The sequence below is a fragment of the Coregonus lavaretus genome, assembly GCF_964263955.1.
Source record: "Coregonus lavaretus genome assembly, chromosome: 8".
Taxonomy (NCBI): domain Eukaryota; kingdom Metazoa; phylum Chordata; class Actinopteri; order Salmoniformes; family Salmonidae; genus Coregonus; species Coregonus lavaretus.
Genome location: NC_139995.1, coordinates 51119719 through 51142215, shown reverse-complemented (window position 1 = coordinate 51142215; position 22497 = coordinate 51119719). Strand labels below are relative to the sequence as shown.

Genomic DNA, 22497 nt, shown 5'->3' with positions numbered 1-22497 from the left:
GTGGGATGCTCTGGACCGACATACGATAAAAAAAAAAAAAAGGTATCTGTGATCAACAGATGCATATCTGTATTCCCAATCATGTGAAATCCATAGATTAGGGCCTAATGAATTTATTACAATTGAATGATATCTTTATATGAACTGTAACTCAGGAAAATCTTTGAAATGGTTGCATGTTGCGTTTATATTTTTGTTCAGTATAAATGCTACGCTGGAAGCAAGGGGAAATTGTGTGTGAGTTGAGATAAATAAAAGAGATGATTCAGACAGCAACATGAACATGATATTCTTATGGCGGCGCAGTGATAATTCAGATGGAACTGTTAGCAAGCAAAGGCGTGTCTGATGGGCAACACAGCACGGCTTGGAACGCTGCTCGTCCAATCAGCATCCAAACAACCCGTTTTATAATCACTGTTACAATTAACTTAAAACATAGCAAAAATGTATACTGTAGAAGTGACGTCAAAAGAATACTAAAATTAAGGAAAGTGATGTTTGTAAAACATTTCAATCAGATGTACTTGATAAAACGTGTTTATTTACACAACTTTTTTCAAATACTAGTCTACATAAGGACATAAAAATATATACAGCGATGTAAGGACTCATACAACTTCATTATGTCGATGTATATTTCATATGTTGAGAGATTTCAAATGAAAAAAGGATTCATATGTACAGCTATACTCAAACAAGATTCAAATTTCTGGCACTAACACAGGGAAAATTCAACCGTTCAAGTTCAATACATCCTTCAGTGTCTAACCAAACAGATGATCGATCCTGAAACTTAGCCCTGAAACAAACTAAATACAACAAAATAAAAATAAAAACTTTCCTCAGGTTCTAACAGCAGAGATAAAAATACATTTCAAGCCAACTTAACCAGGACTCCGGTGCTTTCGTATTCTGTTGCGATCTTATATCTAACATTTTCTTACCCATATTATTTCCACGTAACTCAGTGTAACTCTCTCCAAGAAAACAAAGGTTTGGTCAGTCTCCTCTTCCCAAGCGATTGAGTAAACTTTGGTTTTTTACAACTTGAATTAATTCAAGGAACTGGAAAGCAGCAAGTTTGAGAGAAACATTTCAAATTAACCGAACGGATGGCTTCGTCTGGCTTTCGAAGGGTTTGAATGACAATACTGCCATGAAACCGTTTCCACAGTAAATGAAACCCATCCAGCACCTCAGCATTTCAGTACATAAAAGGAAAACGGTCAGGGAACCCTTACATAAAAAAGACTAGGTATCCAGTTCGGTAGAAAGGCAAGACATACTATTCAGGCTGAAGTGTCATTAGTATACGATGAATGAGGTGGCTTCAGTGTTTCAACACACGACTGGAGCACAGAACAGCACCAAACACTTTCAAACGCTGTGGGGAAGAGTCTTTATAATGGTGCTATAGAGTTCTGGATTGAACTAAACATAGGGGATTGCTTAAGGTGTTCTCACCAGGGCTTGTTTGATGACTTTGCATTAGTAAACTACAGATTATGCTCCTTTTGGTACGAATGTTACAGTCCTTTCCTGTTGCCTTCCGCTAACTACTTCGCGTGACCATTGTCAGTGATGTACAAACAAAACGTGTTGCGAGGGTAGGAACCCCCGTCACCAGTGGATTCGTGACTGATTCTCGGCTTGTGAACTTAAGACACACAGCCACACACACACACACCAGTTATCGTCACTATCGTTTTGTCAAGATGAAAGGAATACCTGTATGTCAATTACACAGAACATTAATTTCATATGTCAGGTTACCTCAAGTTCATTAAAGGAGAAACAAACAAACATTGTTCAGGTGAGACTGCCTTCAGAGGTTGGCATTCCTGGATCTCAGGGCAGTTGGACTGTGAGTGAGTAGAGGTGGTGGCGCGGGCCGGCAGAGTGAGTGGAACCCGTTGGTTGCTCCCCGGGGAGTGCAATCACTGGGGGGCACCAGCAGCGGTGGGCACGGGGATGCTCAGGGCATTGGTGGTGGCAGCAGAGAGGACGGGTGAGCCGGTGAGGGTGACCAGGGCAGTAGCGACTGGCAAGGCAGAGATGCCTGGAGAGAGAAAGAAGGGAAATGTAGCTTAACTACCTACCATACAGATAAGCCTGCTGGTTCCTTAGAAAACACTCTTCCAAGGGTGTTCTGATGATGCAGTGACTACAATATAACCAATGAGTTACATAGGAAATATGACAATGGATGCACTCACATACAGTGAGGGAAAAAAGTATTTGATCCCCTGCTGATTTTGTACGTTTGCCCACTGACAAAGACATGACCAGTCTATAATTTTAAATGGTAGGTTTATTTGAACAGTGAGAGAGACAACAAAATCCAGAAAAACGCATGTCAAAAATGTTATAAATTGATTTGCATTTTAATGAGGGAAATAAGATTTTGACCCCTCTGCAAAACATGACTTAGTACTTGGTGGCAAAACCCTTGTTTGCAATCACAGAGGTCAGACGTTTCTTGTAGTTGGCCACCAGGTTTGCACACATCTCAGGAAGGATTTTGTTCCACTCCTCTTTGCAGATCTTCTCCAAGTCATTAAAGGTTTCGAGGCTGACGTTTGGCAACTCAAACCTTCAGCTCCCTCCACAGATTTTCTATTGGATTAAGGCCACTCCAGGACCTTAATGTGCTTCTTCTTGAGCCACTCCTTTGTTGCCTTGGCCGTGTGTTTTGGGTCATTGTCATGCTGGAATACCCATCCACGACCCATTTTCAATGCCCTGGCTGAGGGAAGGAGGTTCTCACCCAAGATTTGACGGTACATGGCCCCGTCCATCGTCCCTTTGATGCGGTGAAGTTGTCCTGTCCCCTTAGCAGAAAAACACCCCCAAAGCATAATGTTTCCACCTCCATGTTTGACGGTGGGGATGGTGTTCTTGGGGTCATAGGCAGCATTCCTCCTCCAAACACGGCGAGTTGAGTTGATGGCAAAGAGCTCCATTTTGGTCTCATTTGACCACAACACTTTCACCCAGTTCTCCTCTGAATCATTCATATGTTCATTGGCAAACTTCATGCGGGCCTGTATATGTGCTTTCTTGAGCAGGGGGACCTTGTGGGCGCTGCAGGATTTCAGTCCTTCACGGCGTAGTGTGTTACCAATTGTTTTCTTGGTGACTATGGTCCCAGCTGCCTTGAGATCATTGACAAGATCCTCCCGTGTAGTTCTGGGCTGATTCCTCACCGTTCTCATGATCATTGCAACTCCACGAGGTGAGATCTTGCATGGAGGGAGATTGACAGTTCTTTTGTGTTTCTTCCATTTGCAAATAATCGCACCAACTGTTGTCACCTTCTCACCAAGCTGCTTGGCGATGGTCTTGTAGCCCATTCCAGCCTTGTGTAGGTCTACAATCTTGTCCCTGACATCCTTTGAGAGCTCTTTGGTCTTGGCCATGGTGGAGAGTTTGTAATCTGATTGATTGATTGCTTCTGTGGACAGGTGTCTTTTATACAGGTAACAAACTGAGATTAGGAGCACTCCCTTTAAGAGTGTGCTCCTAATCTCAGCTCATTACCTGTATAAAAGACACCTGGGAGCCAGAAATCTTTCTGATTGAGGGGGGGGTCAAATACTTATTTCCCTCATTAAAATGCAAATCAATTTATAACATTTTTGACATGCGTTTTTCTGGATTTTTGTTGTTGTTATTCTGTCTCTCACTGTTCAAATAAACCTACCATTAAAATTATAGACTGATCATTTCTTTGTCAGTGGGCAAACGTACAAAATCAGCAGGGGATCAAATACTTTTCCCCCCTCACTGTATGGTGAGAGTTGAGCTCTTCTGAAATGTATTGCATTAAATTACAGTATGTCAATTATGACAATGTCATAACCCTTGATGAAATCATTATTTTACTACCCACCTTTAAAGGCCTTTACAGAATGTATGATTTTGCCATCCCAGAAGAAATGTCCACGTCGTGGGCAAAGTCTTAGGTCGTAAACGATTGTCGGACGTCTTGGCCCATTCAGTGTGACAGGGTCTAGGTCTGCCGATTTAGTAACACTACGTGCAGTCGTAGGCTCCGACAAAGTTCTGTCAGTGTCAGAATTTGTTTGCCTTTATCGTGTGTGGCTGGTGTTGAGCCGATCCCGGTAATTGACCAATAGGAACACGGCCGGCACTAAGCAAGCACACAATAATCTGTTTATTGTGAATAGTCCGATTAATATAATAGTCGGATTAATATAATAGTTCGATTTAAACGTTTACATGCTGTGCAAGTGGAATAATTTCCCTAATAATCTTGTTTGCATGACACATTTGAAATCAGGCTACCTGATTGGATTTTGAAAAATGCACAAAATCACCAATCAAAATACACGTTCATGTTATTTTGGGGAAGCTGATTCTGAATTCAGATATACACTGCTCAAAAAAATAAAGGGAACACTTAAACAACACAATGTAACTCCAAGTCAATCACACTTCTGTGAAATTAAACTGTCCACTTAGGAAGCAACACTGATTGACAATAAATGTCACATGCTGTTGTGCAAATGGCATAGACAACAGGTGGAAATTATAGGCAATTAGCAAGACACCCCCAATAAAGAAGTGGTTCTGCAGGTGGTGACCACAGACCACTTCTCAGTTCCTATGCTTCCTGGCTGATGTTTTGGTCACTTTTGAATGCTGGCGGTGCTTTCACTCTAGTGGTAGCATGAGCCGGAGTCTACAACCCACACAAGTGGCTCAGGTAGTGCAGCTCATCCAGGATGGCACATCAATGCGAGCTGTGGCAAGAAGGTTTGCTGTGTCTGTCAGCATAGTGTCCAGAGCATGGAGGCGCTACCAGGAGACAGGCCAGTACATCAGGAGACGTGGAGGAGGCCGTAGGAGGGCAATAACCCAGCAGCAGGACCGCTACCTCCGCCTTTGTGCAAGGAGGAGCACTGCCAGAGCCCTGCAAAATGACCTCCAGCAGGCCACAAATGTGCATGTGTCTGCTCAAACGGTCAGAAACAGACTCCATGAGGGTGGTATGAGGGCCCGACGTCCACAGGTGGGGGTTGTGCTTACAGCCCAACACCATGCAGGATGTTTGGCATTTGCCAGAGAACACCAAGATTGGCAAATTCGCCATTGGCGCCCTGTGCTCTTCACAGATAAAAGCAGGTTCACACTGAGCACGTGACAGTCTGGAGACGCCGTGGAGAACGTTCTGCTGCCTGCAACATCCTCCAGCATGACCGGTTTGGCGGTGGGTCAGTCATGGTGTGGGGTGGCATTTCTTTGGGGGGCCGCACAGCCCTCCATGTGCTCGCCAGAAGTAGCCTGACTGCCATTAGGTACCGAGATGAGATCCTCAGACCCCTTGTGAGACCATATGCTGGTGCGGTTGGCCCTGGGTTCCTCCTAATGCAAGACAATGCTAGACCTCATGTGGCTGGAGTGTGTCAGCAGTTCCTGCAAGAGGAAGGCATTGATGCTATGGACTGGCCCGCCCGTTCCCCAGACCTGAATCCAATTGAGCACATCTGGGACATCATGTCTCGCTCCATCCACCAACGCCACGTTGCACCACAGACTGTCCAGGAGTTGCCGGATGCTTTAGTCCAGGTCTGGGAGGAGATCCCTCAGGAGACCATCCGCCACCTCATCAGGAGCATGCCCAGGCGTTGTAGGGAGGTCATATAGGCACGTGGAGGCCACACACACTACTGAGCCTCATTTTGACTTCTTTTAAGGACATTACATCAAAGTTGGATCAGCCTGTAGTGTGGTTTTCCACTTTAATTTTGAGGGTGACTCCAAATCCAGACCTCCATGGGTTGATACATTTGATTTCCATTGATAATTTGTGTGATTTTGTTGTCAGCACATTCAACTATGTATTTAAAGAAAAAATTATTTAATAAGATGATTTCATTCATTCAGATCTAGGATGTGTTGTTTAAGTGTTCCCTTTATTTTTTTGAGCAGTGTATAAAGTTTGTATGTGAAAACTATTTCTAAGATGCATACTTTCAGTTTTTCCCAAACTCACTTGACTCGCGCATAAGCAAAGAGTTGCTTGCGCTGCTGGCACATGCACAGATCACATAATGTGACGACAGAACTGCAGCAAATCGTACAATCTGGCCAGGTTGATATCAAGATTTTAATTTTAATTCGCACAGTGTGATGTTATAATCATAAAAGATTGAATCCGACGTACAGTCTGCAAAGGCCTTTAGAGAGGAACGACTAACTAACTCACATCAGTGTCGGCATCCCAGACATGTTTGTAATACTGAGGACATTTGCCTGGACAAATATAGCAGGTTACCACGCGTCATTGAATCTTTACACAGACCAAGTCGGCTGCTTGGGTCTACGTAATTTCCGAGCTTGGCCTGCCACTGACAAAACATCCTCAACACTGAGTAATGGGAGTTCAGACGGGGAGACAGGTGGGCATTCAGGATGATTGGTGTGTGTGCGCGCTCACCAGTTATCATGTTGGCTGTGCTCATGGCTGTATTTCCGCTGGGTAGGTTAGCCGACCCCGGCATGCGACCCTGCTCTTTCACAATGGGATCTGTGTGGACAAGAAAACACATTGAACAAACCTCTACAGTCTTGAGTCCCTAGTCTCCAGCTACTGCAAGTATATAGTCATAAGCAACTACTGATGACCACACTGAACTGGGCCGTGTTCGTTAGACAAACTGGATGAAAACTGAGTAAAACGAGGTAGAGCTACCAAAAGAAACATTTGGTTTTTGTTTGCCACTGCAAAACGTTTTGCTAGTGTGCCCTAATGAACACGACCCGCATTAGCGCAAACAAAACGAATTGTATAGCACGATATCAAAGCCTTCCAAATGTGAAGTACCAGAACATCCGGCTCCCTTGTTACATCGAAAGGAAAACACCACTGGGTTTTTTTGAAGCCATGAGTTGCTTTTAAAGACAAACCTTGTTGCAATGCCAAGTAACCCCAGTTATAACAAGCCTTTTTTTGCAACTGTAGCTTGGCCTATAGAGTCATATAGAGGATCACACAGGTTCAAAGACATAAAAACACCACAGAACAAAGCACAGGGTTACAGCTGGGACCATCTTTCCTGCCAGCAGCAGCCACAACTACTTCATTGGATGATCTAATCAATAAACCATTCCAATAATCATCATCATGTGGGCAACTTTCAGAGAACATTCTAAGAACGTCAACAACCTATAAATTCCTTTCTCAGAATGTTAAGGAAACATTCAATAAAAAAACTAGTCTCAACTTTCAGAGTTATTAAGGTAGACTCAGGGTTATGACATTGTCATGATCAGCACCGCAGATATTCAAATGAGCGTGATGCAAAACTGTTCTCTTATACAGCCACACATAGTATCTGGCCATGTACGCTTCACGTCTTTACAACGTGGTATCTACGGGACCAGAACAGCGGATAAGTTTAGCCTCACACTTCAACACTCTTAGTTGTTGCGGAAATCGACCCAATATTGCTGTTTACTTCATGCATCGCTGAGTCTTCAACATCCACACTCACAGAAGTAGGGGTGATCCATGGCCTCGCGGGCAGTCAGCCGGGCCTGATGGTCATAGCGCAGCAGCTTGTCCAGGAAGTCCAGACCCTCAGGGCTGATCAGGTGCTGGTTCTCACTGTGGACGAAGCGTTCCCACCGCTTACGAGAGTGTCTGGATGGGGAGAGCTGGTTAGCAGCAGCTGTGTGTGTTTAGATTCAGGAGTTGGTTTTACTAAGTGTCCAAAACAAGTGTAGAAAACCACACATTAGTAAAGACAGACGACCACATACCTTCCCAGAATGTCGTTGAACCGAGGCTCCAGCTCTATGTTGTACTTGTCAATGTAGTCGTACAGGTCTTCCGTTCCCAACACCTTGGCTATTCTCACCAACTACGAGGAGAGAAAAAAAAAACTGGGGAAACATCTAGTCATTCAGCTCACCTGGGTGTATTCAGTGACGTGAAACGTGCTGTACGTTGCAGATAGAAATGGAATGAATAGAACTGACAGGATTCCCTATTGTACCTGACAGAATCAAATCTGCTCTATACAATCTATTTCCATTTGAATGTTCTGTAACCTTTCACCCTCCTGAACAGGTCCAAGGTTATTCTCTTCACTGGTAATGAATGGAGCCCTTGAGACATGGTGGACAACATATTGGAGAGAGTGTGTTTACCTGGTCGTAGTTGTCGTGGCCGTGGAAGAAAGGCTCCTTCCTGAAGACCATGCTGGCCAGCATGCAGCCCAAACTCCACATGTCCAGACTGTAGTCATACATCTGGAAGAAGAAGACAGTCAAATCAGTGAGTTAGAGAAAAGCCAAGATGGCGGAATGGAAGAGGAGCCTGCAATAGCCCCTTGGGGAAATATTGGCACCATCTAATAAAATGGATTTGAATGGCCAATGGGAGATCTCTTGACTGTTGTTTGGTTTTCACATTGCCGTGTTCAGCATGGTTCCAGTAACTACGGTGGATGCTTAACCAGCTCAGCACAGTTTGGTTCAGTGGCGTAAATGTAGCGGTGATCTACACAACAGCAAAGAATATAGACTGAGCTCGACAAAATTAGGACCAGTAGCCGGACAACATACCTGATAGTCGACCAGAAGCTCGGGTCCTTTGAAGTAGCGAGAAGCCACTCGGACATTGTACTCCTGTCCCGGGTGGTAGAACTCAGCCAGACCCCAGTCAATAAGGCGCAGCTGGAAGAACACAAACAGTCGATATTGAAAGGAGCATAACATGGTTCTGTTCATTAGGGCACCAAACAAAAATAAACAGACAAACAGGGAGGGACTACTTAGACTTTGGGGTATTGTAATGACTTTTGTCATTGTGCAATATCTGCTTGTAAAACAGCTCCAATAATACATGCATCATAACATAATTCATCAAGAGTTAAAATATTTCCATTTAAACTAGCATACATTTTTTGTCACATTAAAATACACTGATGACAAAGGTCTTGTCTATGGGCGAATCGGATGGAGGGAAATAACTGTGCCGCCGCCGCATTGGTCATAAACACTCACCTTGCGGTGTTCGTGATCTATCATCACATTGTGGGGTTTCACGTCCCTGTGCATGATTCCCATGCTGTGGCAGTAGTCCAGGGCCTGCGGACAGAGCCAAAATGGCCGCCAGTTAGCAACAAGGTGGCTGGAGATTTACTCAACAAAGTAACGCAAAGCAGAGATGACAAAAGAGACGTCTACCCATCTTGGCGCACAAACATGTTGATGGGCAAAAGTATTCATCCCCCTTGGTGTTTTTCCTATTTTGGTGCATTACAACCTGTAATTTAAATGGATTTTTATTTGGATTTCATGTAATGGACATACATAAAATAGTCCAAATTGGTGAAGTCAAATGAAAAAAATAACAGAAAAGTGCTGCGTGCATATGTATTCACCCCCTTTGCTATGAAGCCCCTAAATAAGATCTGGTGCAACCAATTACCTTCCGAAGTCACATACCGTATTTTCCGCACTATAAGGCGCACCGGATTATAAGGCGCACCTTCAATGAATGGCCTATTTTAGAACTGTTTTCATATATAGGGCGCACCGGATTGTAAGGCGCATAGAATAGAAGATACTGCAGTCAAACGTTTGACTGGGGTTGCATTATGCATCCACTAGATGGAGCTGTGCTAAAGGGAATGTCAACAAAACAGTCAGATAAAGTCAAACTTTATTAAGCATTCTGACAACTCCGTTCACTCCCATGGTAACGTTGTTCAAACGTTAATGTGCATATTAACAATATCTCCCAGCCTTGCTCACTCTTCTCCCAAACGTGGAGGGGAACTTTTCCCTGATTTAGTAAACACGTAGTAAAAGAAACAGTCTGATACCACTAAATCAAACGTTAGTGCATAACTCAACATTGTTCAGTTACGTATAACACGTAAAGCTCACTTTTTCAGTTCATTCCCCGTCCACGAATCCCTCGAATTCTTCTTCTTCAGTGTCCGAATTGAACAGTTGGGCGACTACGGCATCCAACCTGCCCGGCTCCCTCTCGTCATTATCCGAGTCAGTGTCGCTGCTGTTGCCTGGCAGTTCAGAGATTATTCCTGCCTTCGTGAAAGCTTTGACCACAGTTGAGACCGATATCAGCCCAGGCATCCACGATCCATTGGCAGATAGTGGCGTAAGTCGCCCGGCGCTGTCTCCCCGTCTTGGTGAACGTGTGTTCGCTTTCTGTCATCCACTGCTCCCACGCAGCTCGCAGTCTAGCTTTGAACGCCCTGTTGACACCAATATCTAGCGGCTGGAGTTCTTTAGTTAATCCACCCCGAATGACGGCAAGCTCCGAATTAGTTTGCTTCACTTGTTTTTTGACAGCATCGGTGATATGGGCGCGCATTGAGTCGTAGATCAATAGGGACGGAGCTGTGTGGAAAAAGCCACCCGGTCTCTTGACGTAAATTTCTCTCAGCCACTCACTCATCTTTTCCTCATCCATCCATCCCTTCGGGCTAGCTTTGATGACGACGCCGGCTGGAAAGTTATCTTTTGGCAAGGTCTTCCTCTTGAAAATAACCATGGGTGGAAGTTTCTGGCCATTAGCCTGGCAGGCGAGAACTACAGTGAAGGATGACTTCTCATTCCCTGTGGTGCGTACAGACACCGTACTGGTCCCCGTTTTCTCCACAGTGCGGTTCACGGGAATATCAAAGGTGAGTGGAACCTCGTCCATGTTGGTGATGTGCTCTGGCCGGATCTTCTTTTCAGTGATCTTCTTTTTGCAGTATGCGCGGAAAGTGACCAGCTTTTCTTGGTAATCTTTTGGCAGTTGCTGCGAGACGGTAGTTCGTGTGCGGATGGAGAGATTACGTCTTTTCATAAAACGAAAGCACCAAGAAGGACCGCCTCGAAATTCAATCGATGATCATGTCCCGTGCTAGCGCTGTTGCCTTCATTCGAATAGTGACTGTAGATACGCTTCTACTTGCTGCTCTCTGTTCAACAACCCACTGTTCGAGTTTGTCCTCTAACTGTGGCCATCTCGCTTTGTTCCCTCGGAAACTCTGTTTAGTCTTCTTTACTTGGCGCAGGTCATCTTCTTGCTTCCTCCACTTCCGTACCATTGATTCATTAATGTCTCTCGCTGCTGCTCTATTCCCATATTCTACTGCGTGACCGACAGCCTTGAGCTTGAACTCTGCGTCGTAAGCGTGTCTCTTGAAAGGTGCCATTTTGGGGTCTTTATACACACACAAGTGGTGTGGGACTGTGAGTAAGCACAGTACCAGTGTTTACTGACTACGGTAGCCGTAATGCTGCAAGCGGTGCGACTTTGTAGTTTAATAATATAATAATATGCCATTTAGCAGACGCTTTTATCCAAAGCGACTTACAGTCATGCGTGCATACTTTTTTTTTTGTGTATGGGTGGTCCCGGGGATCGAACCCACTACCTTAGCGTTACAAGCGCCGTGCTCTACCAGCTGAGCTACAGAGGACCACAGTTTACCAGTCGTACTGAAACATTTCATTATTATTAAATTGTTTATTGGTTTTTCATACTGAAACATTTTGACAGAGCGCCGTGTACAACCAGTATGGATCAACCAATTAACCAATTGATCCATATATAAGGTGCTCCGGATTATAAGGCGCACTGTCGTTTTTTGAGAAAATTAAAGGCTTTTAAGTGCGCCTTATAGTGCGGAAAATACGGTAATTAGTAAAATAAAGTCCACCTGTGTGCATTCTAAGTGCCACATGATCTCAGTATATATACACCTGTTCTGAAAGGCCCCAGAGTCTGCAACACCACTAAGCAAAGGGCACCACCAAGCAAGCGGCACCATGAAGACCAAGGAGCTCTCCAAACAGGTCAGGGACAAAGTTGTGGAGAAGTACAGATCAGGGTTATAAAAAAATATCCGCAACTTTGAACATCCCACGGAGCACCATTAAATCCATTATTAAAAAATGGAAAGAATATGGCACCACAACAAACCTGCCAAGAGAGGGCCGCACACCAAAACTCACAGACCAGGCAAGGAGGGCATTAATCTGAGAGGCAACAAAGAGACTAAACATAACCCTGAAGGAGATGCAAAGCTCCACAGTAAGAGATTGGAGTATCTGTCCATAGGACCACTTTAAGCTGTACACTCCACAGAGCTGGGCTTTACGGAAGAGTGGCCAGAAAAAAGCCATTGCTTAAAGAAAAAAATAAGCAAACACGTTTGGTGTTCGCCAAAAGGCATGTGGGAGACTCCCCAAACATATGGAAGAAGGTACTCTGTTCAGAGACTAAAATTGAGCTTTTTGGCCATCAAGGAAAACGCTATGTCTGGCGCAAACCCAACACCTCATCACCCCGAGAACACCACCCCGAGAACACCACCTGTGGGGATGTTTTTCCATCGGCAGGGACTTGGAAACTGGTTAAAATTGAAGGAATGATGGATGGCGCAAAATACAGGGACATTCTTGAGGGAAACCTGTTTCAGTCTTCCAGAGATTTGAGACTGGGACGGAGGTTCACCTTCCAGCAGGACAATGACCTTAAGCATACTGCTAAAGCAACACTTGAGTGGTTTAAGGGGAAACATTTTATAGAGACATACCCCAAGAGACTTACAGCTATAATTGCTGCTCAAGGTGGCTCTACAAAGTATTGACTTTGGGGGGGTGAATAGTTATGCACACTCAAGTTCTGTTTTTCTGTCTTATTTCTTGTTTGTTTCACAATAAAAAATATTTTGCATCTTCAAAGTGATAGGCATGTTGTGTAAATAAAAAGATACAAACCCCAAAAAAATCAATTTTAATTCCAGGTTGTAAGGCCACAAAATAGGAAAAATGCCAAGAAGGGGGTGAATACTTTCGCAAGCCACTGTAACCGTCGGACAAACAAGGGGCTTATACTCTTAAGCACCTGAATGTTCTTGTTTTGGGAGAGGAAATGATGACTCATGTCTAGCAGTCTCTGGGACTTCCAATACATTTTAAGAGAACACATGAAATGGGGTAGTACACCCAAATTACAACATTACGAGACCCACCTTGAGGATCTCGAACATGTAGAACCGGATGTCATAGTCCGTTAGGGTCTGGTACAATTGCTGCAAGTAAAAACAGATGAATCAATACAGTGATTCAACCAAACCCTGAAGAGTACATGCATATATCTGTCTAAGCAACCTGAACCCATCCAATACAAAGAGTTCACATATTATTAAAATCACAAGCTATCAACTTGGGCATCTGACTGGTAACACTTAGGCCTTTTAAGCAACACTAAACTTGACGCAACCATTCCAATTGATCATTGCGTACCAGTGATTGAGGATAGAACCACAAGACAAGAAACATCCTGGCACCGAAGACATAGCACTGCACCTGTGTCCCTCCACACATACACACTGGAGTACGGGGAAACAACATGCATGCCAAAAAAGGAGGTTTCATAGGGCTTTGTTTCTAAATAGAGATGTTATACAGTCAAGAAACAGGGTCATATTCATTAGGCACCAAACGGAAGAAAGACTGCAGCGAGGACGGACTACCTGAACGTGCCCAATAAGAAACGGCAAACGTTTTGATGCAGTGTGCTCTAAAGAATACGACCCAGGGGTTAAATCTGATGCTCCATCTTACCTTGAAGTCTGTGTTGTTGACATGTTCAAAGACCAAGGCAGGTGTCCGAGACTGAAAGAAAAGAAGGGGTTGTTGCATCAAAGTCATGGAGCACCTCTAAAAGCGTAATACAGTTTTCACATCTCTTTCTCCGCCCCCCCATTCCTACTCACCACTGGGTCTTTGACGATGTCTACAAGGGAGATGACGTTGGGGCCTCCGCGGAGGTTCTCCAGGATCTTAATTTCACGCTTGATTTTCTTTTTCTTGACGGGCTATGGACACAATTAAAGACCAATTGTATTGATTGTCAGGGTGGTTTTACTTCAATATGAATCCAACAAGCCAATGTGAGTCTGTATCGAATGGCAATCTGAATGATACTGATTTCTCATCGTGGCCTTACCTTGAGTATTTTCACCACAACCTTCTCGTTGTTGGTGATGTTGATTGCTTCGAACACTTCACTGTACTTCCCGCGTCCCAGCTTCCGCACCAACTGGAAGTCATCTTGATTTCTGCGGTCAGAATTGTTTTGTCAATTACACCATTCAAGGAAATTGGAATTAAACTGCAGAGATTTAACGTGCAAAGAAGAGAAAGTCATCAGTTAGTTTAGCAAGCACCAACCAACATTCTCTGTGACTTCATTTAGAGACTGGGAGTGTGTGTGTGTCGCTGCTGCATACCCCCATTCCACCACATGGGACTCATAGTCCCAGTACTCCCTGGGCCGTTGTGTATTGACATCGGTGTACACGCGGGCCCGACTCGGCACGGGTCCTGACATGTCCGACAGCTTGGCAGAGGTGAGGGGGAGCACTTACTGCAGAGAAGGATGAGGAGGGAAGAGGGTAGGAGGGAAGGTGGGGGAACGGGTGAGGGGCCTCTTCCTGACAGGGCAGGGGTAAGGGGGGGTGGGGGGGGCTTTGGCTGTAGTGGGGGGCACCTGGGGCGGACAGCTGAGACAACAGGGGGACCAAAGAAACAATGTCAGTTATATTTGAGACCTTCACCTAGGCCAGATCAAATACGCATCATTGACATGGGTGTAAAAACTTCCTGCAGAACTGATGGCCAGTGCAGACAGTTTCTATAGGTGTGTGTAATGCAATTTGATGCACTGTTACAACAACACTGCATTTGTTGTTGATAACTATAGACCTAACAAAGTGAAGAAACTAGTATGTCTTGTTGCAAACTAAATTTCAGGCCTGACTACCTGTAGGCTGTTTTAAAATGTGTCACTGCACCACCCCCAAAGTATTGACAATGTTAAATTACTAAAGCTGGCAGGGATAAGCTATGTGACTATTGATTTAGTTTAAAATGCAAAATCCATTCTCTTACTGCCGTAATCATCAATGTTTGATGGAATTCATCATTAACACTACACACACAAAATCAGTCAAAAAAGGTGTGAAAATACTATCACATTTGACTTTTTAACTGAGAAGATCCCATTTGTTCAAAAAAAGGTTCATACATACTCATACAGGCTTCTATTGATAAATTATAATATCCATCCATACTTCTTGCCAATAGACCATTTCCTCTGCAATAGTCAAGCCTTCACTTATCTTTGCCAACAAACGGTTATAACTGTGGTGCCTGTCAAAGATATCCTCTATATCTGTATAGAGGTGGGCATAGGTATGATAATGGAGCCTACTAAAAATGTAGTACCATGAGTGTATTTGGGGCTTACCTGGTTCGTAATAGTGACCCAGGGATATGCAGTTTTACCCTGAGGCTTGTTTTACCTAGCTTTGAGATGTGTTTGGTACATCTAGCTCTCTACCTCTGATAGTATGTAGCCTACCTAGGCTTAAAGTAAGTGCTTTTAGCAACAGTCCGTGGGAAGCCAGAAGTTATATACGATTCCATTTCAACTTACTGTTCTGGTGGGCAGGATGGTCGGTCACTATCACGTGACACGATGTATGCAGAGAGGAAGTGGGTCTACAACAGACCCACATTTGGAAAGTGTGTTTAATAATATGATCCTTTAGATATTTTGTCTCAAACTCCCCTCGTCATAACGACCAACCTCCTACTCCTCGAAGTTACCTCAGCAGCCGGGCAGAGCCCAACTGTGGATCCGAGTCATGACACCATTGTAACAGAGTGCATTTGTTCTGCTTCGAGCAGGGAGCAAACTAGCAACCTGAGTGACAGTTGCCTTTAGATTTCAGGGAAGGTTTGATATTAACTCCAGCCAACATGCTACAGGCGAGTTCCACATCCACTACATTCTAAAGTTAGCGTAGTTTTATTTTAAAAATATGTAGCAATTAATAAATCTTCTCTGCAATGGATGCAATACATCTTCGGGGAAAAGTGGTGTTGCTGCCCTCTTGTTAAGATATAGCTAGCTAACGGAGGTTAATGCCATGTTTGATAACAAACATGTGTATCTAACTATTGAGGAATAAGAAATGTTTGTTTGTTCAGTGCCCCTGACGAGTAGTTACGATAGTGAGCTAGCCTAACGTTAACGAAATCAATGTGGCAACCGTAGGTTGCAGCGTTTCCCCAAACTCGGTCCTGGGGTGCACGTTTTGATGTTTGCCCCAGCACTACACAGCAGATTCAAATAATCAAAACTGAATGATGAGTTGATTATTTGAAATCAGCTGTGTAGTGCTAGGGCCAAAACCAAAACGTGCACCCCTTGGGGTCGCTGAAACGCTGAGGAGTTGCTTCAAAGATGAGCTATGCTAGCTAACGTTAGCACTTTCACACATCTAACTAGCTAACACATGGCTGGTTTGCGCAGTTTGGCTGCAACAACTACATTGGACAGTCTTGTTATCCAACTACCTAGCTAGCTAGCTACCGATAGTCTCATCTAGCCCAGCTAGCTAACGTGTTGGTCACCAGTCCCACTGGAAAGCTTGAAAGCTAGCTAGCTAACACTGTTAGCATTGCTACCTGCCTGCTTGTTTAATAAAATAATTTGACCCAGAGTCCAAATGTGTATTGTATAGTTACCTCTTTGATCAAATCTGCGACCCAACTCCTTTCTTAGGAGCGGAGTGAAGGCAGGGTCCCTTCCTTTCCTCTCGCGGGTGTACTTGCGTATGATTTTTGCTGTCTCAGAGACAATATGGCCGACTACCGCCACTCACGGCTGTTCTTCTTTTCCTATTGGCAATCGCAACCAACTGAAAGGTGCATACGCCGCCATCTTCTGTACTGGAGTGTGAGGCTGGTCTCCGTTCTATTTCTCTTATCTAGCGCTGTGTTTCTGCCTACTGTTCTGGAGTGTGAATTCGTTATAAGTTGTGACACAAAAAGGGAAGGGAAAAATGACGGGAAAAGGGGAAATAATTGCCCTACCGACTAACTCTACACCCATTAAATCTTCACCACTATTCCACTATTTGGCCCCATCTGATCCTACACCACGCAGGCAGCCTGGGAGGACAGGACACAACACACCTTGTAACTCTTCTGCAGTAAAATCTCGTACACCCAAGTAATTCTCTGCAGCTGCCACCACAACATTTATTTTCTGTGATTTACATTCAAATGTTGAGGTAAAGTTGATAACCATTGCCATGAACGCTAAGAAACCAACCTTACTGAAACATGTGTTTTTCCTATCACTCTTGGCCTCAGCCTACTCACAGGGATCCTCTTAGGATCCCTTGCCCTGGATCCATCTTCCTCTACTACTCTCTTCACTGCCTCAGCATATGACACCTTCTATACTACTCTGATCCTAGCAACCTCAACCTGCCTTTCTCTCACCGGACAATTCTGATCTCCGACACCATGGGTACCCCTACAGTTAACACACAACTTTTTTCACAGATACTACACATTCCTTTGTCTCATGCCCTCCTGCACACTTCTCACATCTAGGAATCTCCCTCCTACACACTGCTACAACATGACCATAAGCTTGTGTAACCAGCACTGTACTGCACGGCTGTATCTCTGCGTTGTGTGCGATTGATTGGGACTATAGACGTGGACTTCGAAGATCAGGCTGTTTTAATGAATCAGAATTCTCTCTGCATCCAAAAGAAAATACAAAACATTTGTAGAGCACAAATATGTTCTGCCCATTGTCGCCTCTTTCTCTCATAGTGCATCAAAATGATTTTTTTAGAATACAAAAATGAGTACAACCTCTCCATATAATGTATCAACACATAACATACATTTTACATAGATAAAACCACATACCTGCATCCAAAAGAAAATACAAAACATTTGTAGAGCACAAATATGTTCTGCCCATTGTCGCCTCTTTCTACAACATAGACACACAATACAAAGGACCAGTCGAGGAGCTAGCCATCGTTCACACATACAATACCTTAACTAGCTAGTAACCACATGTTGAATTCAGAATGTTAAAATCATCCTAAAAAGTACAATTACAATTGCATCTTAACAATACCATCCACTGATGAGTAAACTCTAAATATACAACATTATTCATGAACAAAACACTGTGTGTATGACTTTGTGCTTGAAGGAATCTAACTTTTCTAAAGACGACAGAAAAAGCGTGCCTACCTCTCATAGTGCATCAAAATGATTTGAGCACGCAGGGCAAAACGTAAGTACACACTCTCCTATTCCCAGGATGCAGCCACGCATAATAACAAATCAACATGCTATATTAATATATGAACATGGTGAAATTCACAAGGTACTTTAAAAACTGTTACATTCACCCCTCCTGAATTTCATCAACCTTGTAAAACGAAACTAAATAATCTACCAAGCTCAAGGCATAATTCTGAATTCAGCTCAAAGCTACCCATAGGGTTCAGGGCAAGTGAAAGTTGGTCAGACCTTCAACTGCCCCTAGATGCATAGTGCCTCTTACACTATATCTACCTTCTTAGCCGTAAAATAAACTGTAATTCTGTACTATATCTCTGTACTATGTTCAACTTGCACCTTCTGGGGGATAACTCCTGAGTGGCGCAGTGGTCTAAGGCACTGCATCGCAGTGCTAACTGTGCCACTAGAGATCCTGGTTCGAATTCAGGCTCTGTCGCAGCCGGCCGCGACCGGGAGACTCATGGGCGGCGCACAATTGGCCCAGCGTCGTCCAGGGTAGGGGAGGGAATGGCCGGCAGGGATGTAGCTCAGTTGATAGAGCATGGCGTTTGCAATGCCAGGGTTGTGGGTTTGATTCCCACGGGGGGCCAGTATAAAAAAATATGTATTCACTAACTGTACGTCGCTCTGGATAAGAGCGTCTGCTAAATGACTAAAATGTAATGTAAAATGATTGACTCAATTAGTCTCTTGACAGGTTTAACTACCCTCCCCGCCCTTGTACGACCCACCACTGGGCTAGGGGCCATGGTGACTAACAGTGGTTCTGGCCTTAGATCATTGATCAGAGGAGGGTTTGAAGGAATCAGCTCCAGGATTTCAGAAGTGCTTCCCAGGTCATTTTCATCAGGCAGGCAAGGTTCTTCTGGTTCTGTCTTTGCATCCGATGTCCACAGCTCGGAGTAATCGCTTGAATCCTCCGCCATCCAAGATGCACTTTCCTCCATGTCTTCCCTGTCCAGTCCATCACCGGAATGCGTGGCCTCTCCTGCATCTCCATTGATCGAAGGTCCTGCAGCATCACTGTCATTGAAGTACTCTGAATCATCAATTTCAAATGGCAGGAAGTTCACCTGCAGCAGTAGATTTCTGTGAACCACCTTCTCTCTGCCATCGCGGCCTTGGATTCTGTATGTGTGAGTTTGTGGATTGACTGAAGTCACTGTGAGAATCTCGGGATTCCACTTGTCAGCCAACTTGCAACGGCCCCTTTCACCCTTGTTGGCGATGAGGACACGATCCTCCATGGACAAACTGATGCCTTTAACCTGCTTGTCGTACTCCCGACCTTGTCGTCTCTGTTGCTTGTCAGTGTGCCTTTGGGCAACACTCATAGCTTCCTTCAGCCCAGTGATCAGCGTCTCAACATACTTGTTGCAATCCACAACACTGGAGTCGTCCAATACATTGTGGAACATCACATCCACTGGTAGCCGAGGGATCCTACCAAACATGAGAAAGAATGGAGCATAGCCCGTGGTCTCGTGAACAGTGGCATTATAGGCGAATGTCAATGACTGGATTTGTTCAGGCCAATGTTCCTTGGTTTTCAGGGGTAGACTCCTGAGCATGCTGCCTAAAGTCCTGTTGAAGCGTTCAGTCTCTCCATTCCCCATTGGGTGATATGCCGTGGCTCTTGACTTTTGGACACCACAGAGCTTAAGCAGTTCTGCTATTAACTCGCTCTCGAAATTCGCGCCCTGATCAGAATGGATCCTTGCAGCAAATCCGTAGACACAGAAGACATGATCCCACAGTTTACGAGCTACTTGCTTGGCTGTCTGGTTTCTGCATGGCCATGCATGGGCAAGTTTAGTGACGTGGTCAGTCACCAGAATGTCAACTGAGTTCTTCTTACTGTCTTCCGATGTCCAAAAATCCAAACACACCAACTCCATGGGAGAGCAGGTTTTGATGCTCTCTAACGGGGCTCTAGCCGCTGGCTCTGGAGTCTTTGCTAGAACGCATCTCTGGCAGCAGCGTACATACTCCTTGATGTCTCTCTCCATTGCAGGCCAGAAAAACCTCTGTCTTGCCAGGGCTAGAGTTCTAGCCTGGCCTTGATGTCCTGCAAGGTCGTGAATGCCGGTCATTGCTTTGAGTCGCAACACCTCTGGTAAGACATACTGGAATTTTCTCCGGTTTGTGTGACACTCCATAATGACACGATACAGAACTCCCTCTCTTAGGATCAAGCGGTCCCACTGCTTCATAAGCAACAACACTTTGAAGAAAAAAAATAAACTAGCATTAGTACACCCGAGCCAAACCCGTGTACAGAAAGTTTTTCCCCTCACAATCTTCGAACTCTTCAAACCAACGAGTCCCACTGAAGATCATCAGCATCATCCTCTCCACCAGTCCTGACAACACACGCATTCTTTACACTTATGGTAATTTCAACCCCTCAAGATTCACAAGCCTCCGCTACATAATAAGTCAAATTGGTGTCGACTGCAGTCATCGAAGAGAAGGATCCGACAGAGATGACTAAGAAGACCCCAACCGCCAACGTGGAGAAGACTTCCTATTGCATGCTATGCCTGAAAACCGATTTACGGGGCATACATAAGCACCTGCAGAGCATGCAGCACCACAGAGAAATTGAGAAGCTGAAGGGCAGGGACTGTAGGCACTGGTGCCATGTGTGCAAAGTGACCTTGTTGGGTCTGATGGAGTATGCCCAGCACATCTCCACTCAGTCGCACAAAGACAAGCTGAATAACCCGCCACAGTTGCCCAAGTGTGTGGAACACGCCCTCGGCTCGGAACTGCTCATCTCCCTGGTCAGGGAACGGAACAGAGAACTGGAGGACAAGAAGAAAGGTGTTACTACAGTTGGACGATCAGCCAGATTACAGAAGGCAGAGGAAGACCGTAACACACCTCTGTCGAAGGAAGGTGCGGGAGCGACGTCTGACACCAACAGGCCTGGTCCCAGCTAAATGGATTCCGAAATCACCACTAACCACCGCCGTCAGAGGCTCGGACGAGGGGATCAGACCAGCCTAGAACCAGAGGAGCAGTATGAGGAGGTAGCCAAACCGATCCCGAATTCACCACTATCCTCGACTGTCAGACACTCTGACGTGGGGATCGGAGCAGCGGACGGTGAACGGAGCAAGTTGAAAAAAAAGAAGAAGAAACGGAAAGCGGACAGTGAATTCCCTGACGCTCCTAGTGTGGATGAGAGTGGGAGGAGGCTAAAGGTTAAGTCAAACAGCGAGCACGTCCAGGTGGACCAGTTGCTAGCCGTGTATCTGAAGCCAGAAATGATGGGCCTTGCTTTATCTTCACCTTCAGGCACTTGACAAAGCACAGCCCCGAGACCATCCAAAGAAGCGTCAGTGAAGAGAATGAACGGCCTCTCAAAATCAGGGTGAGCCAGCACGACACAATTCAGCTTCTGGAATGCAATGACACACTCCTCAGTCCAATCCGATAGCGTCAGCTTCCGGAAAATCCCACTGTTGCCCTTCTTCCTCCCATCTCTTCCTCTTCTCTTTTGACCCCCAGTGAGTGCAAACAAAGGCTTGGCTATGGAGGAACAATCAGGAATGAAGTGCTGGTAATATAATACCATTCCCAAGAAGGATTTCAGCCACCGAGCAGAGGGAGTACACCCGTCTGTCTCCATCAGCTGAGCTTGGCTCATCTTGGCAATGGCCTCCACCTTCTCAGCGTCCACTGACACACCGTCCTCTTTAATGATATGTCCGAGGAAATTCACTGTTCTTCGTAGGAAGTGGCATTTCTTTGGTGCTAGTTTGAGATTGTTGGCACTTAGACGGCTAAACACAACTTCAAGTCGCTGCAGAGCCAGTTCCTCGGTGGGTGCAAAGACCAACAAGACATCTAGGTAACAAAGGAGATTTGAGAAATGTAGGTCCCCAAATATACTTAACATCATTCTCATGAAAGAGGCCGGGCTGTTACACAGACCTTGTGGCATGCGATTGTACTCAAAGTCCCATCAGTGTGGTAAAGGCTGTGTACTTCTTGTCCTCTTCATGAACTGGAAGGTTATAAAATCCTGAGGTCAAGTCCATGGTGCTGAAACATTTACTGCCACCAAGGGCTGCGAGGCAATCTGCTTGATGAGGAAGGGGATGAGCGTCCTTCACCGTTCGTGCATTCATCCACCTGAAGTCAGTACATAACCTCAGACTCCCGTCTTTCTTCCATACCATGACTAAAGGGGAGGCATACTCACTAACCGACTTGCGTATAAGGCCTACTTCCTCCATATCTGTTAATACCTTCCTCAGCTTCAGGTAATGAGCAGGCGGAACCCTTCTGTAT

The 22497-nt window shown here is 45.0% G+C and overlaps 1 protein-coding gene across 2 annotated transcripts; it reads right to left on the bottom strand.

Annotated features, from left to right (window-relative positions):
* Positions 1-524: 524 nt before the first annotated feature.
* On the bottom strand, positions 525-16733 carry LOC311134144 (casein kinase II subunit alpha-like). 2 transcript variants are annotated; one of them, XM_084167742.1, is made up of 13 exons: positions 16603-16733; positions 14298-14570; positions 14015-14126; positions 13782-13883; positions 13630-13680; positions 13035-13094; positions 9040-9123; positions 8599-8709; positions 8182-8283; positions 7792-7892; positions 7524-7672; positions 6467-6556; positions 525-2062 (listed from the first exon to the last, which is right to left on the bottom strand). In XM_084167742.1, the coding sequence occupies exons 2-13, from the start codon at positions 14396-14398 to the stop codon at positions 1941-1943; spliced, it is 1185 nt and encodes a 394-aa protein (XP_084023868.1). In that variant the 5' UTR covers positions 14399-14570; positions 16603-16733; the 3' UTR covers positions 525-1940. The 2 variants fall into 2 exon arrangements, with proteins under 2 accessions (XP_084023868.1, XP_084023869.1); XM_084167743.1 differs by having other exon boundaries at positions 14298-14434; positions 16603-16706.
* Between the last annotated feature and the right edge of the window lie 5764 nt (positions 16734-22497).

What these genes read in the sequence shown, in the direction of transcription:
- LOC311134144 (XM_084167742.1), bottom strand. Translation starts at nt 14,398, where the DNA reads ATGTCAGGACCCGTGCCGAGTCGGGCCCGCGTGTACACCGATGTCAAT. An exon ending in TCAACAACACAGACTTCAAG is followed by an intron (nt 13,095 to 13,629) that starts GTAAGATGGAGC and finishes TTTTACTTGCAG; the next exon opens with CAATTGTACCAGACCCTAAC. An exon ending in GCCACGACAACTACGACCAG is followed by an intron (nt 7,893 to 8,181) that starts GTAAACACACTC and finishes CTCTCCTCGTAG; the next exon opens with TTGGTGAGAATAGCCAAGGT.